Genomic DNA, 26,280 nt, shown 5'->3' on the forward strand with positions numbered 1-26,280 from the left:
AGAAATTCCACCTTATCCCATCCCTGACAGCAAATCCGCTCCAGAGGAAATTCAGCCTGACACTTGTTTGAACTTCAGTGCAACGTGGAGGCTTGATAATGCCTCCTGCAGACAAGTAGTCTGCCCACACTCATAATCAGAGCTCCTGCAGCGCAGTACTGAGGGAGCACTGCAGTTTTTGTGGTGCCATTTTTCCATGAGGTATTTAACTGAGGCCCCATCTGCCTTCTCATGCGGATGTAAAATGGCACTATTTTGAATAAAAGCAGGGAAGTTATTCCTGGTTTTCTAGCCAATATTTATGGTGGCACATTCACTGCTGCTAATCTGGTGATTCTACATTCATCTAGGATATAAGTTTTATTTTGGGCAAGACAGAGGTCAACGATTATAAATCAACATTTATCTTCCTACGGATCAAATGCTTGATTGAATTTTATCTGCACTCTGGAGGTGAAATATTGCAGCTGGTGTCAGTCTTAGCGATGGTCTATTGGAGTCGGAATAAAACATCCAAAACTCATTTCACCCACACTCAGTCATTATACAAGGAGACAGCATTTGTATTTCCATTAATTTGAACTGTTTCCAACTACCCGTGGTGAAGTGAACAGTGTTAGCCACACCCTATTTTGTCAACCAATTATTTCCAATAGACGGTTGACAAATTTTGGAACATTATCTAAATTTGTATTTTATTGGCATCCAATTCCGGTGTGTGCATGATTAATGAGGTGGGAAGCAGATACAGCACAAAAACCTCACCATTGCGGCAAGTGGGAAAAATGTTGTTTTTCACACCTACTCCTGCACTTAGTGAAATGTGAGAAAAATCCCACACCATAACATTAAAACGAATTATTTGATTATTGCGGTTGTGAAACCTTAATGTTTACAAATTAGCTGCCATGTTTCCTGCAATACACTTCAAAACTACTTCATTAGCTGTATAGCAGTTTCGGACACTCTAAGATGTACAAGGCATATTTTTTACAGAGAGTGGTGGGTGCCTGGAACTTGTTGCCGGGGGAGGTAGTGGAAGCGGATACGGAAGTGACTTTTAAGGGGCATCTTGACAAGTACATGAATAGGATGGGAATAGAGGGATATCGTCCCCGGAAGCATAGGGAGTTTTAGTTAAGTTGGGCAGCGTGGTCGGTGCAGGCTTGGAGGGCCGAAGGGCCTGTTCCTGTGCTGTAATTTTCTTTGTTCTTTGTTCTAAGATCATGAAAAGTGCTTCAGAAATACAAGCCTTCCGTTTCAAATAATGGCTATTTGGGCAAAGAACTTTGAGGGAGACTAAAACTTGGGGACACAGTTTAAAAATAAGAGATCTCCTTTTAAAGACAAAGATGAGGATTTATTTTTCTTTCTCAGAGGGTTGTGAGAGTTGTTAGTTTGTGGAATTCTCTTCCCCAGAGAGCAGTGAAGGCTGGGTCATTTATTCTGAGTTAGATAAATTTTTGATAGGCAAAGGTGTCAAGGGTTGTGGAGAGGGCAGACAGGAAAGTGGAGTTGACACCACAACCAATTCAGCCATTATCTTATCAAATGCTGGAGCAAGCTGGAAAGGCCGAATGGCCTCCTCCTATCCCTAAGTCTTATGTTCCAATGTAACTGGAATCTTTTCATGGAATAATAATGCGCAAGCAGTTACCATTTTAAGGAGAGATCAGGAGAAAACTGGCAAGAAAAAGAACTATGGTCAAATTATGTTGCTTGCTATCCTATGATTCCTTCTGGAATGTGTATATTTATTTTTGGAGGCTAGTTCGGCTATGATATCACATAATCAAAATGCCAGCAGCAATCTTAATGTCTTAGGCCCAACCATCTTCAGCTGCTCATGGCAGACTGGTGCAGAAGGTGAAGTCGCATGGGATCAAAAGTGAGCTGGCAAGGTGGATACAGAACTGGCTTGGTCATAGAAGACAGAGGGTAGGAGTGGAAGGGTGTGTTTCTGAATGGAGGGCTGTGACAAGTGGCATTCCTCAGGGATCAGTGCTGGGACCTTTGCTGTTCGGAATATATATAAATGATTTGGAAGAAAATGTAACTGGTTTGGTTAGTAAGTTTGCGGATGACACAAAGATTGGTGGATTTGCGGATAGCGATGAGGACCATCAGAGGATACAGCAGGATATAGATAGGTTGGAGGCTTGGGCGGAGAGATGGCAGATGGAGTTTAATCCGGACAAATGTGAGGTAATGCATTTTGGAAGGTCTAATATAAAGATAGAAAATAAACAGTAAATGGCAGAACCCTTAAGAGTATTGATAGGCAGAGAGATCTGGGTGTACAGGCACACAAATCACTGAAAGTGGCAATGCAGGTGGAGAAGGTAGTCAAGAAGGCACACGGCATGCTTGCCTTCATCGGCTGGGACATTGAGTTTAAAAATTGGCAAGTCATGTTACAGCTTTATAGAACCTTAGTTAGGCTGCACTTGGAATATAGTGTTCAATTCTGGTCGCCACACTACCAGAAGGATGTGGAGGCTGTGGAGAGGGTACAGAAAAGATTTACCAGGATGTCGCCTGGCATGGAGGGCATTGGCTATGAGAAGAGGTTGGAGAAACTTGGTTTGTCCTCACTGGAACGACGGAGGTTGAGGGGTGACCTGATAGTAGTCTACAAGATTATGAGGGGCATGGACAGAGTGGATAGTCAGAAGCTTTTTCCCAGGATGGAAGAGTCAATTACTAGGGGGCACAGGTTTAAGGTGCGAGGGGCAAGGTTTAAAGGAGATGTACGAGGCAAGTTTTTTACACAGAGGGTGGTGGGTGCCTGGAACTCGCTGCCGGGGGAGGTAGTGGAAGCAGATACAGTCGTAACTTTTAAGGGGCGTCTTGATAAATACATGAATTGGATGGGAATAGAGGGATATGGTCCCTGGAAGGGTAGAGGGTTTTAGTTAAGTCGGGCAGCATGGTCAGTGCAGGCTTGGAGGGCCGAAGGGCCTGTTCCTGTGCTGTAATTTTCTTTGTCATTTGTTCTTTGCTTCATCAATAACCCTCCTTCCATCATAAGGTCAGATGTGGGGATGTTTGCTGATGTCTGCCCAATGTTCAGCACCATTCACGACTCCTCAGATACTGAAGCAGTCCATATCCAAATGCAGCAAAACCTGGATAATATCCAGGCTTGGACTGACAAGTGGCAAGTAACATTTCCGCCACACAAATGCCAGCCAATGGCCATTTCCAACAAGCAAGGATCTAACCATCGCCCCTCGAGTTTCAATGGCATTACCATTGCTGAATTCCCCATTATCAACTTCCTGGGGAGTTACCATTGACCAGAAACTGAAACTGGACTAACTATATAAATACTATGGCTCCCAGAGAAGGACAAAGGCTAGGAATCCTGCAGCGAATAACTCACCTCCTGACCCCCTTGGCCACCATCAACAAAGCCTGGCCACCATCAACAAAGCACAAGTCAAGAATGTAATGGAATACTCTCCACTTGCCTGAATGAGTGCAGGTTCAAGAACACTTGAGGAGCTTGACACCATGCAGGATAAAACAGCCTGCTAATTGCTACTCCTTCCACAAGCTTTCAATCCCTCCATCACTGAGGAACAGTGGCAGCAGTGTCTACCATCTACAAGATGCACTGCAGGAATTCACCAAGATTCCTTAGGCAGCACCTTCAAAACCCATGACCACTACCATCTAGAAAGACAAGAACAGCAGGTACCTGGGAACACCACCAAGGTTCCCCTCCAAGTCACTCATCATCCTGGCTTGAGAATAGATTGCTGTTCCTTCACTGTCACTTAGTCAAAATCCTGGAACTCCCACCCTAGTAGTACTGTGGAAGTTCTAGAATGCAGTTCATCACCACCTTCTTGATGGCAACGAAGGAGGGGCAATGCCCAAATCCTGTAAAATGAATTTTAAAAATTAAAATGTGTAGGCTAAATTATAGAAAATGGGCAATTGGACTAGACACTAGTCCAGCATGAGTCAACACCTTTAGGAAAGGAAAGAACTTGGTAAATGTAACGCCCTTGTTATCCTGTCTCACAGAGCATAAGTTCTCAGGTTTGTTTTCTTCTTTATGTTACTTTAAAATAGTGGTCGAGAGACCACAATCTGGCTCTGAAACCCTGGGCTGGGAAGTAGTAATCCCATAACTATTTGAAGATGAACAGGAGAATTACCTGCTTCTAGCTAACATTTATCCTTCAATCAGTGGATCCAAAAAAAAGATTAACCATGGGCATGTATCTTATTTTTGTACCTGAGACCATCCTATGTGCAAACTGGCTACCAGGTTTGCCTACAAACCAATAACAACAGCCCTTTAAAAGCTGCAGTTACTACCTTTCTTTGAAGTCAATATTCAAGAAGTTTTACATCAGAAAACCTCAGAAAATGATGGAACTGAAGGGGCAATGTCACCCCTTTCATTCACTGTAGACTTTCAACCATTTTGTTCTGAGCTAATATTTATTTCTATTCACCACCAGGATTAACTGACATGTTATTAACTTACAAATATTGCTGCATAACAGTAATATTTTAAAGTCAGATCGTAAAAGTATGAAACACAGAAAGAGGCCATTCAACTCAACAGGTCTACATCAGCTCTTTGTTAGAGCAATCCAAAATTAATTGCACTGTTTATTTATCTTAATCCTGCATCTTCTCCAACTTTCTATGCCTATAGGATGGCACAGTGGCACAGTAGTCGGCAGTGCCACCTCACAGCGCCAAGGACCTGGGTTTAATTCCAGCCTTGGGTGACTGTGTGGAGCTTGCACATTCTCCCCACGTTTGCATGGGTTTCCTCCGGGTGCTCCGGTTTCCTCCCACAGTCTAAAGATGCGTAGGTTAGGCAAATTGGCCATGGGAAAATTGCCCCTTAGTGTCAGAGGGGGGGGGGGGGGGGGGGGGGCGGCGGGTGGTTAGTAGGGTAAATATGCAGGGTTGCGGGGATAGGGCCTGGGTGGGACTGTCGGTGCAGACTTGATGGGCTAAATGGCCTCCTTCTGCACTGTTTGGATTCTATGATTCCATTGTTATGAAATTTGCCTTTAAAATAATAAATCAGTGGTACTCAAACGTAATGTCATGAAGAAAAAAGACTTGCATTTGTATAGCACCTTTCATAACAGGACATCCCAAAGATGCTTTACAGTCAATGGTGCTGTTTAGAAGTGTAGTTGCTGTTGTAATGTAGGAAATCCAAAAGCTAATTGGCACACGGCAAGCCCACAAGCAGCAACGTGATAATGGCCAAACAATCTGTTGTTTGCAATATTGATAGAGTGATAAATATTGGCCAGGATGCTGGAGATAACTCCCCTGCTTTTCTTCGAAATAGTGCCGTGGGATCTTTTGGGTCCACCTGAGAGGTCAGGCGACACCTCGATCAGTTTAATATCTCACCCAAAAGACAGCAGTAGGCTGCATTTATTTGCGACACAACACTCAGGGGGAACATCCCTGAAAATGCACGGAGTGTCACGTCGTAGTGAATCAGTCTCTGACTGTTTAAATTGCGAGATGCTTTAAGTGCAGCTGGTGTCTTAGAACTCATTTTGTCATTTGCAACTAGACAGGCAGCCTGAATTAATTTATGAGCTGCAAATTGAAACCTGGTATTAGAGAGTAAATTAAAACAGAATCACGCTCGGGTTAAAACATTCCCTTCATTTGCCAGTCATGATTAAAATTCTCAGGAAATACTCCAGGGTATTTTTTTTTAATTGGATTTTTTGCAAATGTTATTAATAAGATTTTGAAAAGCATCAAAATATATGGGCTTACTCCAGCTTGCATTATTTATTAAATTTTATTATTTTCTACAAATGAATGGATTTTTTAGTAGCTGGGCTCTTCTGGGAAGCCCCTGTTCACTCTTGGTAATTCTCGTATTTGCAACAAGGACCTTTCTTCACCCAAACTCTTCAGCGTTTTGAACTAAGCAATATTATTTTTTTTTAATCATCACAAGACTCAAAAAACAGAGCATGCTGGAAAATCTCAGCAGGTCTGACAGCATCGTCTGAGCCCACTGTCATCCAGACTCAAAACATTAGCTCTCCACAGATGCTGTCAGACCTCCTGAGATATTCCAGCAATTGCTGTTTTTGTTCCAAGTTCCAACATCCACAGTAATTTGCTTTTACCTTAATGCCTCAGAAGACTTCTTCTAATAATTCAATAATTCATTAAATCATAATTTCCATTTTGTGTATCTCGATGCATTGAAAGTTCAACATATTTATTCCCATAATAAGAAGTCTGGAGTGGGACTTGATGCTTCTGCCGTTGACTGGAAAAGCATCAGGATCAGTTGTGCATGCACCTCCACCTGAGTGCAACAATTCTTGATGCATTTCCAATCAGCTGCAGGAATTAAAGTGAAGATAACATCTCGAACAGTGCAGCATTGCCTTGGTATGGAGTGCAAGTCTTCATTTTTGCACTCAAGTCCTGGAGTGGAAGACTTGAATCCACAGTCTTCTGACTCCAAGGCAGGACTGCCACAACTGTCGCATACCTGACACACACACACACTCTCCATAGAGAGTCCAAGGAAAGACTAGGGTTAGGACCCAGGTTACCAAATAACAAAAGAAAAATAGAGGAATATTGGAAACAAACCATGACAATTGTGTGTGGTAAAATGTAAGGGGTAGGCCAACTAAAGTTCATACACCAACATACCACACCCCATATCAGCTCCATAGAATCCACCCCTCTGGACAGCTATCTAAGCTAAAGATTAGGCGATCCCCTAGTTCCACTTCCATTCTTATAGACTCTATGACCAAGAATTGCTGCTAATGAACAACTACACAACACTCACTCAACACAAAACATGTCTTTCCCCCTAGTGGTTAGCACTGCTGCCTCACAACGCCAGGGACCTGGGTTTGATTCCAACCTTGGGTCACTTTCTGTGCGAAACCTGTGCTTTCTCCCCATGTCTGCGTGGGTTTCCTCCGGGTGCTCCGGTTTCCTCCCACAGTCCAAAGATGCAGGTTAGGTGAATTGGCTGCGCTAAATTCTCCCTCAGTGTACTGGAACAGGTGCCAGAGTGTGGTGATGAGGGGATTTTCACAGTAACTTCATTGCAGTGTGATTGTAAGCCTACTTGTGATTAATAAATAAACTTTAAACTTTTTTACTCTCTTAACCAATGATGAAGCTTCACATTCAGAATAAGCACCTGTGAAGCATATCAATAGAGCATAATGTCCACTTTCTGTCCAGACCAAGAGATTACTGAGTAGTCTAGAGGCCTATATAAGAGATCCAACCACTTTATCAACCACCTAAGGCTTCTTCGCAGTAAAGACCAGGCAGATACAGTGGGGAAGATGGAAATACAGCAACATTTATTGTAGGCACCACTTCACGGTAGGTTACTGTGGAAGTGGAAACATTCCTGCTTCTTGACTGTGATAGAAAGACTCAACAAAATTTGTTCCGACTAAATAACTAGTCTTTATTTACAAAAGACTGCATGCAGTAGTGGCAGTAACTTGAGTTTAGAGAGCAGTTGTTACAACTTGCTCATTCCTTCTCAAGTTCGACCTCACATAAAGAATCAGTTCATTATTTATACATAATCATTATCAGTTTGCGTGACTAGAGCTTATTCAGGAATTCGATCAGTAATAGAATCATAAGCAATGTCATAAATCATGGCACAACCTGCTGACCTCCTAGAACTCTTTGTCTCATCATTCATGCCCTTATTTTGTCCTTTGAAAGAACAGAAAAAGGTCGGTGACTCCTTCATCCCGGACCTTATCTTGTCTTACTCATACAGCCCTAGGTTATGCGGAGTCAGCCTTATCAGGTCTTACAGGGGTCAGGCATTTTGGAACAGCTTGGTCAGCTTTCCTTATATTGTACCAAATAGTTGACCAATTTTCCCATCATGCCATTACTTAATTCGTACAACTGCACATACTCTCTGCTCACCTGTTATTCTGAGGAACTGATGATGGCAAGTAACCATCTATTCTGAAATCTATAGATCCGTTTTATTGATATAGGTATGTAAATAGATTCACGAATGAATGAGTGCTGCCTCAATGTACTACTTCACTAATATACAATCCAGCATTTTCTGATCAAAAATTGACATTTATTTTCATTTGTTTGTACACATTAGAGTAACTGTAATTCCAACTACATTTGTGATTTATTGATCACTATCATTCATAACAAGACATTAGAATTATTTATTAAAATTAGTTTTTAAAATTATAAATCTTTAGACACAGACTGCAAAGCATCTCCTGCTCAGATAAATTAATCGTAATCATTAGCCAGATTTGGATGTCTCCCGCGTTCTGTTCAAATGGAACACATCCTACTGAATGCCCATTGCCCAGCTGGTGTCCCAACTGTCTCGCTAAATATCTGAAACTAGCTACACTAACAAAGCAGAAAATGCACCAGAAACACACACACATATTTGACTACTTTGTGTGGGGGTAATAAAAATATATTTTGGTGATTCTAGACAAAATAAGTCAAGGTAAGGATCAGGATGTTAAAATGATGGAAGCTGCCTGAGTTGTGACACTTCCATGTTAAAACAACCAATAGTCTGAAACCACAAAAGTGAGGTATTTGAGGATTGTTGCAACCCATAGAATTCAATCTTAACACAGTCCACTGCCTTCAGAAAAGAAGGGGTAAGGGGAAATCAGTGTGTATTTGAATGTAATCAGAGTCTCCAACTCCACTCATTAATCTGGGACATGCCACATGGATGTGGCAGTATTTCTTTATAGGTGGAAAAATAATAGAGCAACTAATGCACACACCTCAGCATTGTCTAACGGGTATGTATAAGAATTATTGGGAGCTGACTTGCTGCCATAACCCTAGTTGGCATGGGTGATATGGATAAACTGACCAATGGTGTGATACCGAAAAGTGGAAGCAAAAAGGGGAATTATTTTGGGAAATTGACAAATATTTCGGAATTAACACTGCTAACCTGAGGTAATCATTTGTTTTGTGCATTAGGGGCGATCTTGAGCCCACATTCGCCATTTGTGCGAATACTGCCAGGGCTCCAAGATTCAGAAGTCATAGATCTCCCAGGCGACGTAATCAAGTTCATGCCCATAATCAATTGTAAATGTCAGTGCGGTGTCAATTGGCCGCTGCATATTGACACTGCGCTGATGTTTACAACAGATTCACACAGACATGAGCCTCCCCAGAGGCACAAAGGTAAGTATTGCCCCTGGCACAAATTGGCACCATGCCCGTGCCAAACTGACACTGCCAGCATGTACCAAGGGTAGGCCCCAATGGGAGCCTCATGGGGACGGGGTGGCATGGATTCATTTGGATGTGGTTGCAGCTGGGAGTGGATGGAGGAGCTGGAGATACCATTAATGGCCTTTGGTGGGGGAGATGGGTGCCAGCTCAGACTGTGGCGGGGAGGGATGGCCGATGTTCGGCAGCAGGGAGAAGGGACCAATGATCTGTTGGGGGGGGGGAATTGAGGGATCCCCTGACACCTTCGTGGTGGGCTTGGTGGGAGGTTTATACAGGTTATGATCAGGGCACCTTTGAAAGATGGCATCCTGATCTCAGTGCAGCCAGGCTTTGCCAGCATGTTTAGGCCCTGTACCCTGTGTGGCGGTGTGAAACACGCCCCCTTGAATTTTTTTTGGCAGAGTGTCGTAAGATCTGAAGAGAAAACCGACCTGTTTCTCTGGAAACACGCTGGTTTTCTTCTTGGAAACAACACTCTGCCATTTTTTGGTAAGATTTAGCCCTGAGTTATAGAGTTCCAATTATTTTCCAGTGAAAACAATTGAATACAACAGATGAGAACATTTCTAAAGCAGAATAATTGTACTGTATACTTTCTCTTTTGAAAGTATCCTGACAGCCTATCATCAGCCAAAAGCTTTTTATCTTTGCAGTGTCTGCAAGTCATGAGGAACTAATTCGAACCAAAGATTTAATTGAGCACATGAATGCCCGAGAAAAGACCCTCACTGATTAACAAATTAAGGAAATGCCAATATTTTCATTGTACCATTAAGCCATCAGGAATTTTCTGTGATAAGGGGGCAGTACTCCAATTCCTTTAATAGAATCATTGAATCCCTACAGTGCAGAAGGAGGCCATTCAGCCCGTCGAGTCTGCACCGATCACAATCCCACCCAGGCCCTATTCCCGTAACCCCACATATTTACTCTGCTAATCCCCTGACACCAGGGTCAATTTAGGGCCTATCAACCTAACCTGCACATCTTTGGACTGTGGGAGGAAACTGGAGCACCCAGAGGAAACCCATACAGACATGGGGAGAATGCAAACTCCACACAGTGAGTCGAGGCCAGAATTGAACCTGGGTCCCTGGCGCTGTGAGGCAGCAGTGCTAACCACTGTGCTACCAATGGATATTCATACAATACTTTTAGATGAAATACTCAAAACATGCAATAAACTATTTTTAATCACAGTTTTTTAATCCATACATTTCCCTCAGTCTTTCCAAACGATCCTCTGTGTTCTTCCGCAGAAGGCCAAAATGTGTATTGTTGTCCATCCTTGATTGCTATTCTCTACCTGTCTCCCAAGTGAATGCATGAGAACAGATTGGAGTCAACTCATGGTGATTACTCCACTACTGTCTCCACACCCACAGCAGCAACTGGAGTGGGAAATGCCTTTCAGCCAAATGCACTTTATTGTGAGTCCAAAATCAATGGTTACCAGCTCAGGGGGCAATATACTGAGATATTTATTTCAGTTCCCATTTCAATCTTGCCTTTAGTGGTTTTACTTGTTAAATTGTAATCCTGAGACTCCTTTATCAAAAGAACATTTGACAATAATACAAAACAGTACTTGTTATGGGAGGTGCCATATATTACATCCCACAATTAAAAAGATGGTTCCAAATTGTTAATATTAAACCAGGATTTGTTTTTGATAAGTTGTAATTATTAAGGTTGATGCTGGCAGTTGTCCTGTGCTTGCCAGTTATTTTAACTCTCTTTCCTGATGTTTCTTCTATGCCCATTCCGATCTCCAAGTATCGTCACTCTCCAGATTTCCATCTTGGCTGTTATTGAAATGATGTGGATGGATAGCACTTGGAGCCAGGTTGGGGTCAGGACTGAGTTTACTAGATTCATGCTGTTGTGCTGGTCGAATTGTTAGATTTTCATAAGCCGGACTTGTCAACAAACTTGTGGTGTTAGATTGAGTAAAGTTTGCCTTGTAAGTGGTAGTGATATTTTTCTCTGCCTGCAAGAGCAACAACTTATATTTATATAGCACCTTTAATGTCATGAAACTTCACAGGAACATTATAAAATAAAGCATGACACTGAGTCACATATGGCAGTATTAGGTCAGATAATCAAAAGCTTGGTTAGAGGTAGGTTTTAAGGAGTGTCTTAAAAGGAGGAAAGCAAAATAGAAAGGCAGAGAGGTTATACAGAGGGTTTTCCAAAGCTTGGGGTCTAGATAATTGAAGGTATGGCCATCAGTGGTGGAGCGATTAAAATTGGGGATGCACAAAAGACTAGAATTAGGGAGGCACAGTTATCATGGAGGGTTATGAGGCTGCAGATTACAGAGAAAGCAAGGAGCAAGGCCATGGGGGATTTGAAATCATGGGTGAGAGTTTTGAAATAAGATATTGCTTGACTGGGAGCCAATGTCAGTCAAGGGTGATAGGGGAACAAGACTTGTTACAGGTTAAGGCACAGGCAGCAGAGCTTTGGATGAGTTCAAGATTATGGGTGACAGAATATTGGCGAACAGCCAGGAGTGTGTTGGAATAGCCGAGGCTAGAGGTAACGAAGGCATGGATGAGGGTTTCAGCAGCAGATGAGCTGAGACAAGGGCAAAGTCCAGTATTGTAACTGAGGTGGAGATAGGCGGTCATAGAAAAGGCACGAGTATGAGGTCGAAAGCTTACTTCTATTTGCTTGAAGACAAATGTCTGAGCTATACTGATGCCACAAACATTACATTTTTGCTATAATATGACCACTACCAAGCATCTCTTTGGCCTTTCTGAGATTGAGAACAGTAATAAGTCTCACAACACCAGGGTAAAGTCCAACAAGTTTATTTGGTATCACGAGCTTTCGGAGCGCTGCTCTTTCATCAGGTAATGAAGGAGCAGCGCTCCGAAAGCTCGTGAAAACAAATAAACTTGTTGGACTTTAACCTGGTGTTGCGAGACTTCTTACTGTGCCCACCCCAGTCCAACACCGGCATCTCCACATCATGAGATTGAGAATGCTAAGTAACACTAACAAATAACACTAACAATTACCTCAAGACTGCCGTTGCTGCAATTCCCGCAGACATCCTTGCTATATGTAGCCCGGATTGCTGCTTCAGTGTACCGAAAATGGAGGTAGCTATATGGTAATACGATGTGAAAGGTTAATTTACCACATCTAGGGGAAAAGGAAAATCACAAAAATGGGATTAAATACCTTGAAGTGACATGTGAGTTTCATTGTAAACCCCAGCCCAATTCCTTGAAAATCATACCTTGCAGATGCCGTTAGAAGATAAACCGTTGAACAACTGCTCAATTTTGAAGATTGATAGCTAGTATCACAGTGGATAAAAAATATCATATTGTGCAGCATTGAACCACACAGGCTAGAAGGACTCCTAGTTTTGCCTGTAGCCTATTTAGTTCTCAGTTGGAGATGGCTATAATTTGACTCAGTCAGGTGACCCAGGAATATAGAAAGGCAAATTTCTGAAGCATCAACCAGGACTCTTCCTGATGTTTGTTGTTTGGTGATTCCTGTTAGAAAGCACATCTGTGTATGCACATAAGGACTGGATCAGGCTTGCCTATAATGGCAAAAGTGTTCACACATGGATGCTTGAGCAAACTATAACCAATGACTATTGCCACCATCTAATCATAATGTCATATTTCAACACAAGCACCTTCTTGATAAAAGGGCAAAAATTGGCAGGGAATAACTTTTACTTATTTTGTAAAATATTTCAATAGTAAAAGCAGCAAGGTTCTGCTACTTTGTTAGCACAAAACAGGGTGCTAGAATAAATCATTCCTTATTCCTACTTTCCCAGTGATGCTAACTACTGTTGTGCACAAATAACCGAAGGAGGAAGAATCTGTTCAATAGCAATAAATGGTCTACTCAGTGTTACCATTTAAAGTAACCAACCTGTCATAAATGAGGAAGTCGTCCTTGTTACCCTGCAGAATGCTCCAGATATCATGTTGAAACGGTGACTGTTGGTAGACAGGGATATTCTTAGGAACATGCCGTTGGAGCTCCCAGAACATGGCCCTTGATTGGGGTGTTTTCTCATTCACTATCATATAGCGTACATCCTTCAGGTCCTGATGATCAAGCTTGTCTCGCAAGCTGCCTAATCTACCAATGCAATAAAAGTGACGACTGTGAACAGCATTACTTAGACGGTATTTCTGCAGATCTGAATATGCAAACAGGACATTTCAGATTGGATATGATTTCATTAAAAACCATGGAGATAACTTATAAACTGATGGTGTCATTGAAACATTGGATTGGTTCACACCAACATTGCCAACACTTGTACCAAACCAAAATACCATGGATGTTGGAAATCTGAAATAAAAATGGAAATATTCAGCAGGCCAGGCTGCATCTGTTTCAGGTCTCTGACCTTTCATCAGAACAGGGTCAAGTTAGAAAGGTTACAGGAATTAACAAGTCAAAATGGTGGGGGGAGGATGGGAAAAAGAACAAAAGGGTGGGTGGAAGACAGGAGAAATTAAATGACAAATGAGTTGATGGTACAAGGCCAAAAGGAGTGATAACAGGACAAGTAAAGAAAGAAAAGATGTGTTTAGAGGAGCTGTGAATGGCAGAATGATGAACAGCTGCCATTCAAAAATGAAAATAAGAGAAAAATGAGAGTAAAACCAAAACCTGTAAAGAAAGAGGAAATAAATGGCAGCAAGGATTACAACCCATAACTGTTGAACTTAATGTTGGACCGAGGAGTCTTCAAGTGCCAAAGCAGAAGAAAATGTGCTTTTACTTGAGCTTACATTGGAACGGTGTAAGGGGACCATCTACAGAGAGGCAAATGCGAAAGCCAGGTGGAAAATTAAAATGTAATAAGGACCTTAAATTTACACTTGCTGACTGAACAGATGTTTAACGCAAGGCAGTCACCCAGTCTGTGTTTGGTCTCCCCAGCGGAGAGCAAATTATATTGTGAGTAATGAATACAGTACTAGGTTGGTTAAGATCAAGCATCAGATCAAGCCCAAGAAGGGGTGCAATGCCTTTTCTTGTCAGCGTGGATCTTGTATGTCTCTCTTGTGGGGACCATGACTTGGATTCAATTGGAATTATGTTTTTGGAACAAGCAAGGAGATGAGTTTGTGCTTTCCCGGTCTGTTCTGCACATTGTAACTTTAAGAATGGAGTAAAAATTTTAAAATGAAACTAGATATAAAGAAGTGCACATTAATCGGCGATTCATCTGGAAGGAGTGTTTGTGACCTGAAATGATGAGGAGAGAGGGGGTTAAAGAGTAGCTGCATGCTGGGAAGGTGCTGTCATAAGGGGAGGGGATGCTCAGATGATTGAAGAGTGGACCAGGGCGTCGTGGAGAAGAATGCTGAAAGGAGCAGAGCAAGATGGATTTGATGGTGGCGTCACACTGAAGGTGGCAGAAATCTGTTGAATGTGGAGGTTGGTGGGAGAAGGTAATGACAAGGGAACCCCTATCATATTCGTGTGAGGTCGGGGAAGAGGTGAGAACAGAGAGTGAGAAATGGAATGGACTCAGACTACAATGGGATGAGGGGGGAGTTGGCTAAGGTAGACTGGGAGCAAAAGCTTTATGGTGAGATAATTGAGGAACAGTGGAGGACTTTCAAAGTGATTTTTCACAGTGCTCAGCAAAAGTATATACCAGTGATAAGGAAGGACAGTAGAAAAAGAGATAATCAGCCATGGATATCTAAGGAAATAAAGGAGGTTATCAAATTGAAAGAAAATGCATACAAAGTGGCAAAGATTAGTGGGAAACTAGAGGATTGGGAAATCTCTAAAGGTCAACAGAAAGCCACGAAGAAAGCTATAATGAAAAGTGAGATGGATCATGAGAGTAAGCTAGCTCAGAATATAAAAACAGTTAGCAAAAGTTTCTACAAATATATAAAATGAAAAAGAGTGGCTAAAATAAACATTGATCCTTTAGAGGATGAGAAAGGGGATGTAATAACTGGAAATGAGGAAATGGCTGAACAGGTATTTTGTGTCGGGCTTCACAGTGGAAGACACAAATAACATGCCAAAAATTGATGACAAGAAGGTTATGGCAGGTGAGGGCCGAGAAACTATCATTATCACGAAAGAGGTAGTGTTGGGCAAGCTAATGGGGTTAAAGGTAGACAAGTCTCCTGGCCCTGATGGAATGCATGCCAGGGTACTAAAAGAGATGGCGGGGGAAATAGCAAATGCACTAGTGGTAATTTACCAAAATTCGCTGGACACTGGGGTGGTTCCCGCAGATTGGAAAACAGCAAATGTGACGCCACTGTTTAAAAAAAGGAGGTAGACAAAAGGCAGGTAACTATAGGCCAGTTAGCTTAATTTCTGTAGTAGGGAAAATGCTTGAATCTATCATCAAGGAAGAAATAGCGAAACATCTGGATATAAATTGTCCCATTGGGAAGACGCAGCATGGGTTCATCAAGGGCAGGTCATGTTTGACTAATTTGGTGGAATTCTTTGAGAACATTACGTGCACAGTGGACAATGGGGAACCTGTGGATGTGGTGTATCTGGATTTCCGAAGGCATTTGACAAGGTGCCGCAACAAAGGCTGCTGCATAAGATAAAGGTGCAGTGTTACGGGTAATGTATTAGCATGAATAGAGGATTGGTTAACTAAGAGAAAGCAAAGCGTGAGGGTAAATGGGTGTTTTTCTGGTTGGCGATCAGTGACTAGTGGTGTGCCTCAGGGATTAGTGTTGGGACTGCAATTGTTTACGATTTACATAGATGATTTGGAGTTGGGGACCAAGTGTAGCATGTCAAAATTTGCAGATGACACTAAGATGGGTGGCAGAGCAAAGTGTGCAGAGGACGCTGAAATAGATAGTCTAAGTGAGTGGGCAAGGGTCTGGCAGATGGAGTACAATGTTGGTAGTTGTGAGGTTATCCATTTTGGTAGGAATAACGGCAAAATGGACTATTATTTAAATGGTAAAAAAATTGAAGCATGCTGCTGTGCAGAGGGTCCTGGGTGTCCTTGTGCATGAATCACAAAAGGTTGGTTTGCAGGTACAGCAGGTAATTAAGAAGGCAAATGGAATTTTGTCCTTCATTGCTAGAGGGATGGAGTTTAAAAACAGCGAGGTGATGTTGCAGCTGTATAAGGTGCTGGTGAGGCCACACCTCGAGTAGTGTGTGCAGTTTTGGTCTCCTTACTTGAGAAAGGATATACTGACACTGGAGGGGATACAGAGGAGATTCACGAGGTTGCTTCCAGAATTGAGAGGGTTGGCTTATGAGGAGAGACTGAGTAGACTGGGGCTATACACTTTGGAATTCAAAAGAATGAGGGGAGATCTTACAGAAAACATCTAAGATTATGAAGGGAATAGATAGGATAGAAGCAGGGAAGTTGTTTCCACTGGCAGGTGAAACTAGAGCTAGGGGGCAAGGCCTAAAAATAAGGGGAAGCAGATTTAGGACTGAGTTGAGGAGGAACTTCTTCACACAAAGGATTGTGAATCTGTGGAATTCCCTGCCCAGTGAAGCAGTTGAGGCTACCTCATTGAATGTTTTTAAGGCAAGGATAGATAAATTTTTGAACAGTAAAGGAATTAAGGGTTATGGTGAGTGGGCAGGTATGTGGAGCTGAGTCCATGAAAAGATCGGCCATGTTCTTATTGAATGGCGGAGCAGGCTCGAGGGGCCAGATGGCCTACTCCTGCTCCTAGTTCTTATGTTCAGCCAAGGGCCCTGTCAACTACAGTGGCCGGGGCGCACAATCTTTAGGGAGGGAAAAGGAAGTCATTTCAGAAGTACTGGTTGCACCATCAAAGCAGATGCAACAGAAATGGAGAAACTGGGAAAATGGAATGGAGTCCTTGCAGGAAGCTGGTTATGAGGAAGTGTAGTTATAGCATCATACAATCCCGACAGTGGAGAAGGAGGGCATTCAGCTCATCGAGTCTGCAATTCTAATAACAATCCCACCCAGGCCCTAGCCCTGTAACCCCATGCATTCACCCTGTTAATCCCCCTGACACTAAGAGGCAATTTATCATGCCCAATCCACCTATCTTGCATATCTTTGGACTGTGGGAGGAAAACATAGCACCCAGAGGAAACCCATGCAGCCATGGGAAGAACATGCAGACTCCACACAGTCACCCGAGACTGGAATTGAACCCAGATCCTTGACGCTGTAAGGCAGCAGTGCTAACCACTGTGCCACTCTACTCAAGGTAGCTGTGGGAGACGGTGCATTTATAATAGACATTGATGGATCGTGAAAATGTTTTATTTTCCCCCAGTAGAAGGGAAGGAAAAATCAAGTTAATTTTTCACACTTCACCCCTCCTGTGGGGCGGCAGTGGTTAGTACCGCTGCCTCACAGCGCTAGGGACCCAGGTTCAATTCACGGCTTGGATCACTGTCTGTGTGGAATTTGCACTTTCTCTCCATGTCTGCGTGGGTTTCCTCCGGGTGCTCCGGTTTCCTCCCACAGTCTGAAAGATGTGCTGGTTAGGTGCATTGACCCGAACAGGTGCCGGAGTGTGGTGACTAGGGGATTTTCACAATAACTTCATTGCAATGTTAATGTAAGCCAACTTGTGACAATAATAAATAAACTTTAAACTGTGCTTCACTTAATAGCTAATGATAGAATAGAATTCCAGTCTGTGTTCTTGAATGGAGAAAGTTTATAGCATTGTGGAGATTACATAAGCATGAAAGTGGAAAATAATTTTGGAGTGCAATGCTTACTTAGTTGCCTGTGTCAGACAGAACCGGCAGCTTGCTTTCAGAAGGGCCACCACCACGACATGTCCAATCTGTTCCTCCATGGGGCTCTGGTTGGCAATCTCCCAGTGAGGGGCCACCTTACAGATTCTGCTTTCACTTCCTGCTGCTGCTGCCACGGTAATTGTTAGGCCCAAAACAATAGAGAGTAAAGGCATCTCCAGCCCCATCATGATCTCTTACACATCCCTACAATTTGGGAGTAGATGAACAATAAATTATGAACATTTTGTAAAAGAAGCAGAAAGCTAAAAGCCCCTATAAGTATTGTGGAAAAGACAACAAACGATTGCAGATTTTCTGGTGAGGGCGAAATTCTGAACACCGGGGACTCATTCAGTATATTTTTCTGCAAAGCTCTACACTTTAAAAATGTTGTTGACTTGTTTGCACAGTGCCGAAATTAAGCAATCGGCGATTTGTGCTGCAAAAAAAACGCAAAGACAGAACAAATAAAAACTGATAATATACAAGTATTTTAAAAAAACACTGGCGAAAGCGCATGCAAAGTGTCCAGACACAATTGTAACATGAGTTTGTTGCAATTTCGATGAGAGGTTTGGAGACTTTTGAACTCTACAAATACAATCGCAATGGATTGAATTCGGACATTGAGAAAAGGTTTAGCAAGGCTACGTCTGAAACCAATACAATTCAGATGATGAACATGGAAAAATTTCTTTGAGCTGTTAGGGGCAAAATACATCATCACTTTTACCTTTTCGCTGAGTTTCACTCTTTTGTCTCCCTCTGGGCGTCCGATCCAAGCTCTGGTCTCCTTGCTTCCTTGCTTCCTCCCCAGCTCTCAGCCACAGGCTATCTCCCGGATTGCAAACGACTTGTTTGTGGAATGTTAACTCTTTAAGGACGGAATGATTTTTATCCCTCTTTCTGTTCTGGGTAAACGTGGGGAAAACAGTGAGTGGTGGTTCCTGCATTGCTCTGCTTAAATACAGCTAAAGTAGTTGATGCAATAGTGGCCATCACTTATTTGCAACTTTTTCTCCCTTAAATGGCACTAGACAAAATTCTGAGCTCACGCACCAACCAAGTCAAGAACAGCTTCTCCCCTGCTGCCATCAGACCTTTGGATTGACCTACCTCGTATTAAGTTGATCGTTCTCTACACCCTAGCTATGACTGTAACACCACATTCGGCAGCCTCTTCTTTCCTTCTCTATATACTGTATACTTTGTATAGCGCACAAGGGCCTTTTGGTTAAGATCAAGTGTAGTATCGACATCCTACAAAGAACAAAGAACAGTACAGCACAGGAAACAGGCCCTTCGGCCCTCCAAGCCTGTGCCGCTCCTTGGTCCAACTAGACCAATCGTTTGTATCCCTCCATTCCCAGGCTGCTCATGTGACTATCCAGGTAAGTCTTAAACGATGTCAGCGTGCCTGCCCCCACCACCCTCTGTGTAAAAAACGTCCCTCTGATGTCTGAGTTATACTTCGCCCCTCTCAGCTTGAGCCCGTGACCCCTCGTGATCGTCACCTCCGACCTGGGAAAAAGCTTCCCACTGTTCACCCTATCTATACCCTTCATAATCTTGTATACCTCTATTAGATCTCCCCTCATTCTCCGTCTTTCCAAGGAGAACAACCCCAGTCTACCCAATCTCTCCTCAGAGCTAAGACTCTCCATACCAGGCAACATCCTGGTAAACCTTCTCTGCACTCTCTCCAATGCCTCCACATCCTTCTGGTGACCAGAACTGGACGCAGTACTCCAAATGTGGCCTAACCAGCGTTCTATACAGCTGCATCATCAGACTCCAGCTTTTATACTCTATACCCCGTCCTATAAAGGCAAGCATACCATATGCCTTCTTCACCATCTTCTCCACCTGTGTTGCCACCTTCAAGGATTTGTGGACTTGCACACCTAGGTCCCTCTGTGTTTCTATACTCCTGATGACTCTGCCATTTATTGTATAACTCCTCCCTACATTATTTCTTCCAAAATGCATCACTTCGCATTTATCCGGATTAAACTCCATCTGCCACCTCTCCGCCCAATTTTCCAGCCTATCTATATCCTGCTGTATTGCCCGATAATGCTCTTCGCTATCCACAAGTCCAGCCATCTTCATGTCATCCGCAAACTTGCTGATTACACCAGTTACACCTTCTTCCAAATCATTTATATATATCACAAATAGCAGAGGTCCCAGTACAGAGCCCTGCGGAACACCACTGGTCACAGACCTCCAGCCGGAAAAAGACCCTTCGACCACTACCCTCTGTCTCCTATGGCCAAGCCAGTTCTCCACCCATCTAGCCACTTCTCCTTGTATCCCATGAGCCTTAACGTTCTTAACCAACCTGCCATGTGGGACTTTGTCAAATGCCTTACTGAAATCCATATAGACGACATCCACGGCCCTTCCTTCATCAACCGTTTTTGTCACTTCCTCAAAAAACTCCACCAAATTTGTAAGGCACGACCTCCCTCTTACAAAACCATGCTGTCTGTCACTAATGAGTTTGTTCCGTTCTAAATGCACATACATCCTGTCTCTAAGAATCCTCTCCAACAACTTCCCTACCACGGACGTCAAGCTCACCGGCCTATAATTTCCTGGGTTATCCCTGCTACCCTTCTTAAACAACGGGACCACATTCGCTATCCTCCAATCCTCAGGGACCTCACCCGTGTCCAAAGAAGCGACAAAGATTTCCGTCAGAGGCCCAGCAATTTCACCTCTCGTTTCCCTGAGCAGTCGAGGATAGATGCCATCAGGCCCTGGGGCTTTGTCAGTTTTAATGTTCCCTAAAAAACCTAACACTTCCTCTCTTGTAATGGAGATTTTCTCTAACGGGTCAACACCTCCCTCCGAGACACTCCTGGTTAACACGCCCCTCTCCTTCGTGAATACCGATGCAAAGTATTCATTTAGGATCTCCCCTATTCCCTTGGGTTCTAAGCATAATTCCCCTCCTTTGTCCCTGAGAGGTCCGATTTTCTCCCTGACAACTCTTTTGTTCCTAACGTATGAATAGAATGCCTTAGGATTCTCCTTAATCCTGCCTGCCAAGAACATCTCGTGACCTCTTTTTGCCCTTCTAACTCCCCGTTTGAGATCTTTCCTACTCTCTCTGTATTCCTCCAGAGCTCCATCTGTTTTCAGTTGCCTGGACTTAACGTACGCCTCCCTTTTCATTTTCATCAGATCCTCAATTTCCCTGGTTATCCACGGCTCTCGAATCCTACCTTTCCTATCTTTCCTTTTTACAGGCACATGCCTATCCTGCAGCCTTATCAATAGTTCCTTAAAAGACTCCCACATGCCAGACGCGGACTTACCCTCGAACATCCTCTCCCAATCAACATCCACCAATTCCTGCCTAATCCGGCTATAGTCAGCCTTCCCCCAATTTAGCACCCTGCCCGTAGGACAGCACTCATCCTTGTCCATTACTATCCTAAAGTTAACAGAGTTGTGGTCACTATTTGCCACATGTTCCCCTACCGAAACTTTGACGACCTGACCGGGCTCATTTCCCAGAACTAGGTCCAGTATAGCCCCCTCTCTAGTCGGGCTATCTACATACTGTTCCAAAGAACCTTCCAGTACGCATTTTACAAATTCCTCCCCGTCCGGTCCCCCAGCTCTAAGCACTTTCCAGTCTGTGCCAGGGAAATTAAAGTCCCCCACTACAACAACCCTATGTTTTCTGCACCTATCCAGAATCTCCTGACATATCCTTTCCTCCACTTCCCGTGGGCTGTTGGGTGGTCTGTAGTACACCCCCAGCATAGTGACTGCACCCTTCCTGTTTCTGAGTTCCACCCACAGCGACTCAGTACATGACCCCTCTAAGTTGTCTACCCTCTGCACCGCGGTAATATGCTCCTTAACTAATATCGCTACTCCCCCACCATTTTTAGCCCCTCCTCTGTCTCGCCTAAAACACTTATACCCCGGAATATTCAGCTGCCAGTCCTGTCCTTCTTTTAACCAAGTTTCCGTCACCGCAACCACATCCAAATTCCGCACAAGCATTAAGGCCCTAATTGGTTGAAGTCATGAGGTTACACTAAGGCTTCATTTGAAGCAATTTTTTAAAGCAGCATTTCAGCCTTTTTTTTATACTTTTCCAATTCAATCAAATCAAATCCAATTCAGAGTCTCAACAAGTTGAGACATTTCAGATCCAGGCTGACAAGACAGGGCAAGCGACCAAACCACCCTGTCCTGGGCCTGATCTACATGAGCCAAGCTGTTTGGAGAAGGGGGAGGTTCCTCCTCCAAGACTTGAGCTCATTTGCATCTTTTGGCTAAGATGCAAATGAGATCAAGCCTTGGAGAAGATGCAATGCCTGCTCCAATCAGCTTGGATCATGTAGATCAAGCCCAGGACAGGAAGTGAGAGACCTGTCTTGTCAGCTTGGATCTGACAAGCTCTACACTTTAAAAATGTTGTTGACTTGTTTGCACAGTAATCCTTTCCTATGCTTTCATACCCTGCTTAAGGGTGCTGTAAGAGTTTTAACAACACCAGGTTAAAGTCCAACAGGTTTATTTGGCAAATGCCATTAGCTTTTGGAGCCCTGCTCCTTCGTCAGATGGAGTGGATATCTGCTCCCAAACGAGGCCAAATGTGTATCCCTCTGACACTAGGGTCAATTTAGCATGGCCAATCTACCTAACCTGCACATCTTTGGACTGTGGGAGGAAACCGGAGCATCTGGAGGAAACCCATGCAGACACGGGGAGAACGTGCAGACTCCGCACAGACAGTGACCCAAGGCCGGAATTGAACCCGGGTCCCTGTCGCTGTGAGGCAGCAGTGCTAAATGGGTTGAATAGCCTCTTCTGCACCATAGGGATTCTATGAGAATCTTTTAAAATGCAACATTTCTCCTCGCTCAGCATTTCCTTAACAACATTAATGCCACCAGTAAGCAGGGACCCTGATTGAAAAAAAAGGTGCATATACTCCCCAGTTAAGGGTCCCTCTAATAACATGAATGATTAATAAATTAATCGCTTCTCGGCCTTTTGGCTAAGATCAAGTGTAGTATGGAGAGGATGCTGCACTTGGTTGAGGTCATTAGGTTACGCTGAAGCTTCATATGTTTCATATGAAGCAATTTTTTAAAGCGGCATCTTGGCCTTTTGGCTAAGATGCAAATGAGCCCAAGTCTTGGAGGAGGAACCTCCCCCTTCTCCAATCAGCTTGGCTCATGGAGATCGGGCCCAGGACAGGGTGGTTTGGTCGCTTGCCCTGTCTTGTCAGCCTGGATCGGAAATGTCTCAACTTGTTGAGACTCTGAATTGGATTTGATTTGATTGAATTGGAAAAGTATTAAAAAAAACATGAATGATTAATAGATTTCATGTTTATGAATGGAAAGTCCTGGACGAAGGGTGAGAATCACATATACACAGAATCGGATTGGTACAGCACAAGGAGGCCATCTGACTTTCCGGTCTCGCTCGCCCCGAAACCAGAAAATACCATCCAAGGTCAATGGAACCTTTCCATGGTCCACCCCTTGCTCACTCCAATTCCCGTGGTGGGCAGGACAGGAAAATTCACCCGTCATGTCTGTGCGGCTCTCGGCAAGAACTCAACTAGGTCTACTGCCTCGCCTTTTCCTCATAGCCCTGCAACTTTTTTCTCTTCAGATCTTTCTCCAATTCTCTTTTGAATGCCTGAATTGAATTTACGTCCACCACACTCTCATACAGTGCATTCCAGATCCTAACTGCTTATTTCTTCATGAAAAGGTTTTCTTCGTGTTGCTGTTGCATCTTTTGCCAATCACCTGAAATCGGTGTCCTCTGCTTCTCAATCCTGACACCAAAGGGAACAGTTTCTCCCAGTTTCTGTCCAGAGACCTGCTGATTTTGAACATCTCTTTTAAAACCTGCCCTTAATCTTCTCTTCAAGAAGAACAACTTCAGCTCCTCCAATCTATCCAAGCTCTTCAACTCTAGAACTACTCTTGTGAATCTTTTCTGCATCCTTTCCCATGCTTTCATACCCTGCTTAAGGGTGCTGTAAGAGTTTTAACAACACCAGGTTAAAGTCCAACAGGTTTATTTGGTAGCAAATGCCATTAGCTTTCAGAGCCCTGCTCCTTCGTCAGATGGAGTGGATATCTGCTCCCAAACAAGGCCAAATGTGTATCCCCCTGACACTAGGGTCAATTTAGCATGGCCAATCTTCTGAACCTGCACATCTTTGGACTGTGGGAGGAAACCGGAGCATCCGGAGGAAATCCATGCAGACACGGGGAGAACGTGCAGTCTCCACACAGACAGTGACCCAAGGCTGGAATTGAACCCGGGTCCCTGTCGCTGTGAGGCAGCAGTGCTAACCACTATGCCACCATGCCGTTGAGTATTTTCACATCTGATCTTTTCTTGTCCTGCTCCGTAACTACTCTAAACCTATTGATATCGTGATTGCTGTGTCCCAAATACTCCTCCACTGAAACTTCAGATCTAGTATTGCACCTGTCCTTGTTGGGCTGGAAACATACTGATCAAGAAAACTCTCTTGTACAACTTTTACGACTTCTTCCTCATCTTTGCTCTTTACATTTTTATTCTTCCAATCTGAATTAGCAGAATTGAAGTCCCCTATTATCGGTGCTCCAAAGCTCTTCCACCCTTTTTGCAATTTGCCTGAAAATTTCCTCATCTATCTCCTTTCCACTATTTGGTGCCCCATGTTATGCACCCAGAAGCATAACAGCTTCTCCATTATTCCTGAATTCAAATGGATTCGGTCTTTGACCCCCTCAAGTACATATCCCTTTCCAATGCTATAATAGTTTCTTTAATCAATAGTGGCACTCCAACTCCTTTTCTTCCCTACTTTTTCCTGGATAACTTGTAACCAAGGTGTTCTTAATCTCAGCTTCTTTGGGCTCAGTCCTTGTTTTTGCCACTACATCATAATCCCATTAGATTACATGTGACTGCAACTAACCAACCTTATTCAACATGCTGCATGTATTTACATATTTGCATTCCAAATCCATCTTACACTGCCTTGGATTATTCCTCCATCTGATTGTTTCTTTAGGTGAACTACCTTTTGTTCTAATGGTATTTGTCTCTCACTGTCCTGCCAACATGTTGTCAGTTTAACTCAGTTGGCTGGACAGCTGGTTCATAATGCCAAGTGACGCCAACAGTGTGGGTTCGATTCCAGAGGTAACTTATGAAAGCCTACCTTTTTTATCTTACCCCTTGTCTGAGGTGTGGTGATCCTCAGGTAAAATCACCACCAGTCAGCTCTTCCCCCTCAAAGGGGAGAGCAGCCTATGGCCATCTGGGACTATGGTGACTTTGTGTTTACATATTGTATCTCCTCTCGAATGCTACATTCTGGTGTCTGGCTCCTTATCAAAGAACAAAGAACAAGAACAAAGAACAATACAGCACAGGAACAGGCCCTTCGGCCCTCCAAGCCTGCATCGCTCATGTGCCCAACTAGACCATTTGTTTGTATCCCTCTATTCCCAGTCTGTTCATGTGGTTATCCAGATAAGTCTTAAACGATCCCAGTGTGTCCGCCTCAATCATCTTGCTTGGCAGTGCATTCCAGGCCCCCACCACCCTCTGTGTAAAATACGTCCCCCTGACATCTGTGTTGAACCTTGCCCCCCTCACCTTGAACCTGTGACCCCTTGTGTTCGTCTACTCCGACCTGGGAAAAAGCTTCCCACTGTTCACCCTATCTATGCCCTTCATAATTTTATACACCTCTATTAGGTCGCCCCTCATCCTCCGTCTTTCCAGGGAGAACATCCCCAGTTTACCCAATCTCTCCTCATAGCTAAGACCCTCCATACCAGGCAACATCCTGGTAAACCTTTTCTGTACTCTCTCCAAAGCCTGTTGGTCCTTCTGGTAGTGTGGCCTTGGGAATGTGTCTAGTTTAGGCTAGTACCCAGTTAGTTTCAACCCTCCCCCAGAGTGCTAGTTAATGCCCCACAAGAACATTGATCGCAAACCTGTTGAGGTGCAATCCATCTATTTTGTACTGGTCCTTCCAGCCCCAGAAGTGTTTCATGATTAGAGGCCTTTCTTTGTACACCACTGCTGCAGTCTTGTGTTAACCGGTCTTACTTTACAGTCCTCGGCTTTTTACCACATGATAGGGGAAGTAATTCAGACATTGCCACCTTTGGGATCCTGCTCTTTAAACTTCTCCCTAGCTCCTGAAATTTCTGTCTATAGGACCTCAATCCTATCTTTCGAATGTTACTG

The 26,280-nt window shown here is 43.6% G+C and overlaps 1 protein-coding gene and 1 non-coding gene across 2 annotated transcripts; one reads left to right on the plus strand and one right to left on the minus strand.

Annotated features, from left to right (window-relative positions):
- Window positions 1–8,098: 8,098 nt before the first annotated feature.
- On the minus strand, window positions 8,099–18,996 carry LOC144497954 (selenoprotein Pb-like). Its single transcript, XM_078219420.1, has 5 exons — window positions 18,761–18,996; window positions 18,007–18,231; window positions 13,186–13,398; window positions 12,303–12,429; window positions 8,099–11,260 (listed from the first exon to the last, which is right to left on the minus strand). The coding sequence occupies exons 2-5, from the start codon at window positions 18,213–18,215 to the stop codon at window positions 11,024–11,026; spliced, it is 786 nt and encodes a 261-aa protein (XP_078075546.1). The 5' UTR covers window positions 18,216–18,231; window positions 18,761–18,996; the 3' UTR covers window positions 8,099–11,023.
- A 4,040-nt stretch (window positions 18,997–23,036) lies between these two features.
- LOC144498030 (U2 spliceosomal RNA) lies at window positions 23,037–23,232 on the plus strand. Its single transcript, XR_013498612.1, has one exon. It is a non-coding gene; the product is annotated as a U2 spliceosomal RNA (small nuclear RNA).
- The last annotated feature ends 3,048 nt before the right edge of the window (window positions 23,233–26,280 follow it).

The sequence above is a fragment of the Mustelus asterias genome, chromosome 8 (assembly GCF_964213995.1).
Source record: "Mustelus asterias chromosome 8, sMusAst1.hap1.1, whole genome shotgun sequence".
Classification (NCBI taxonomy): Eukaryota; Metazoa; Chordata; class Chondrichthyes; order Carcharhiniformes; family Triakidae; genus Mustelus; species Mustelus asterias.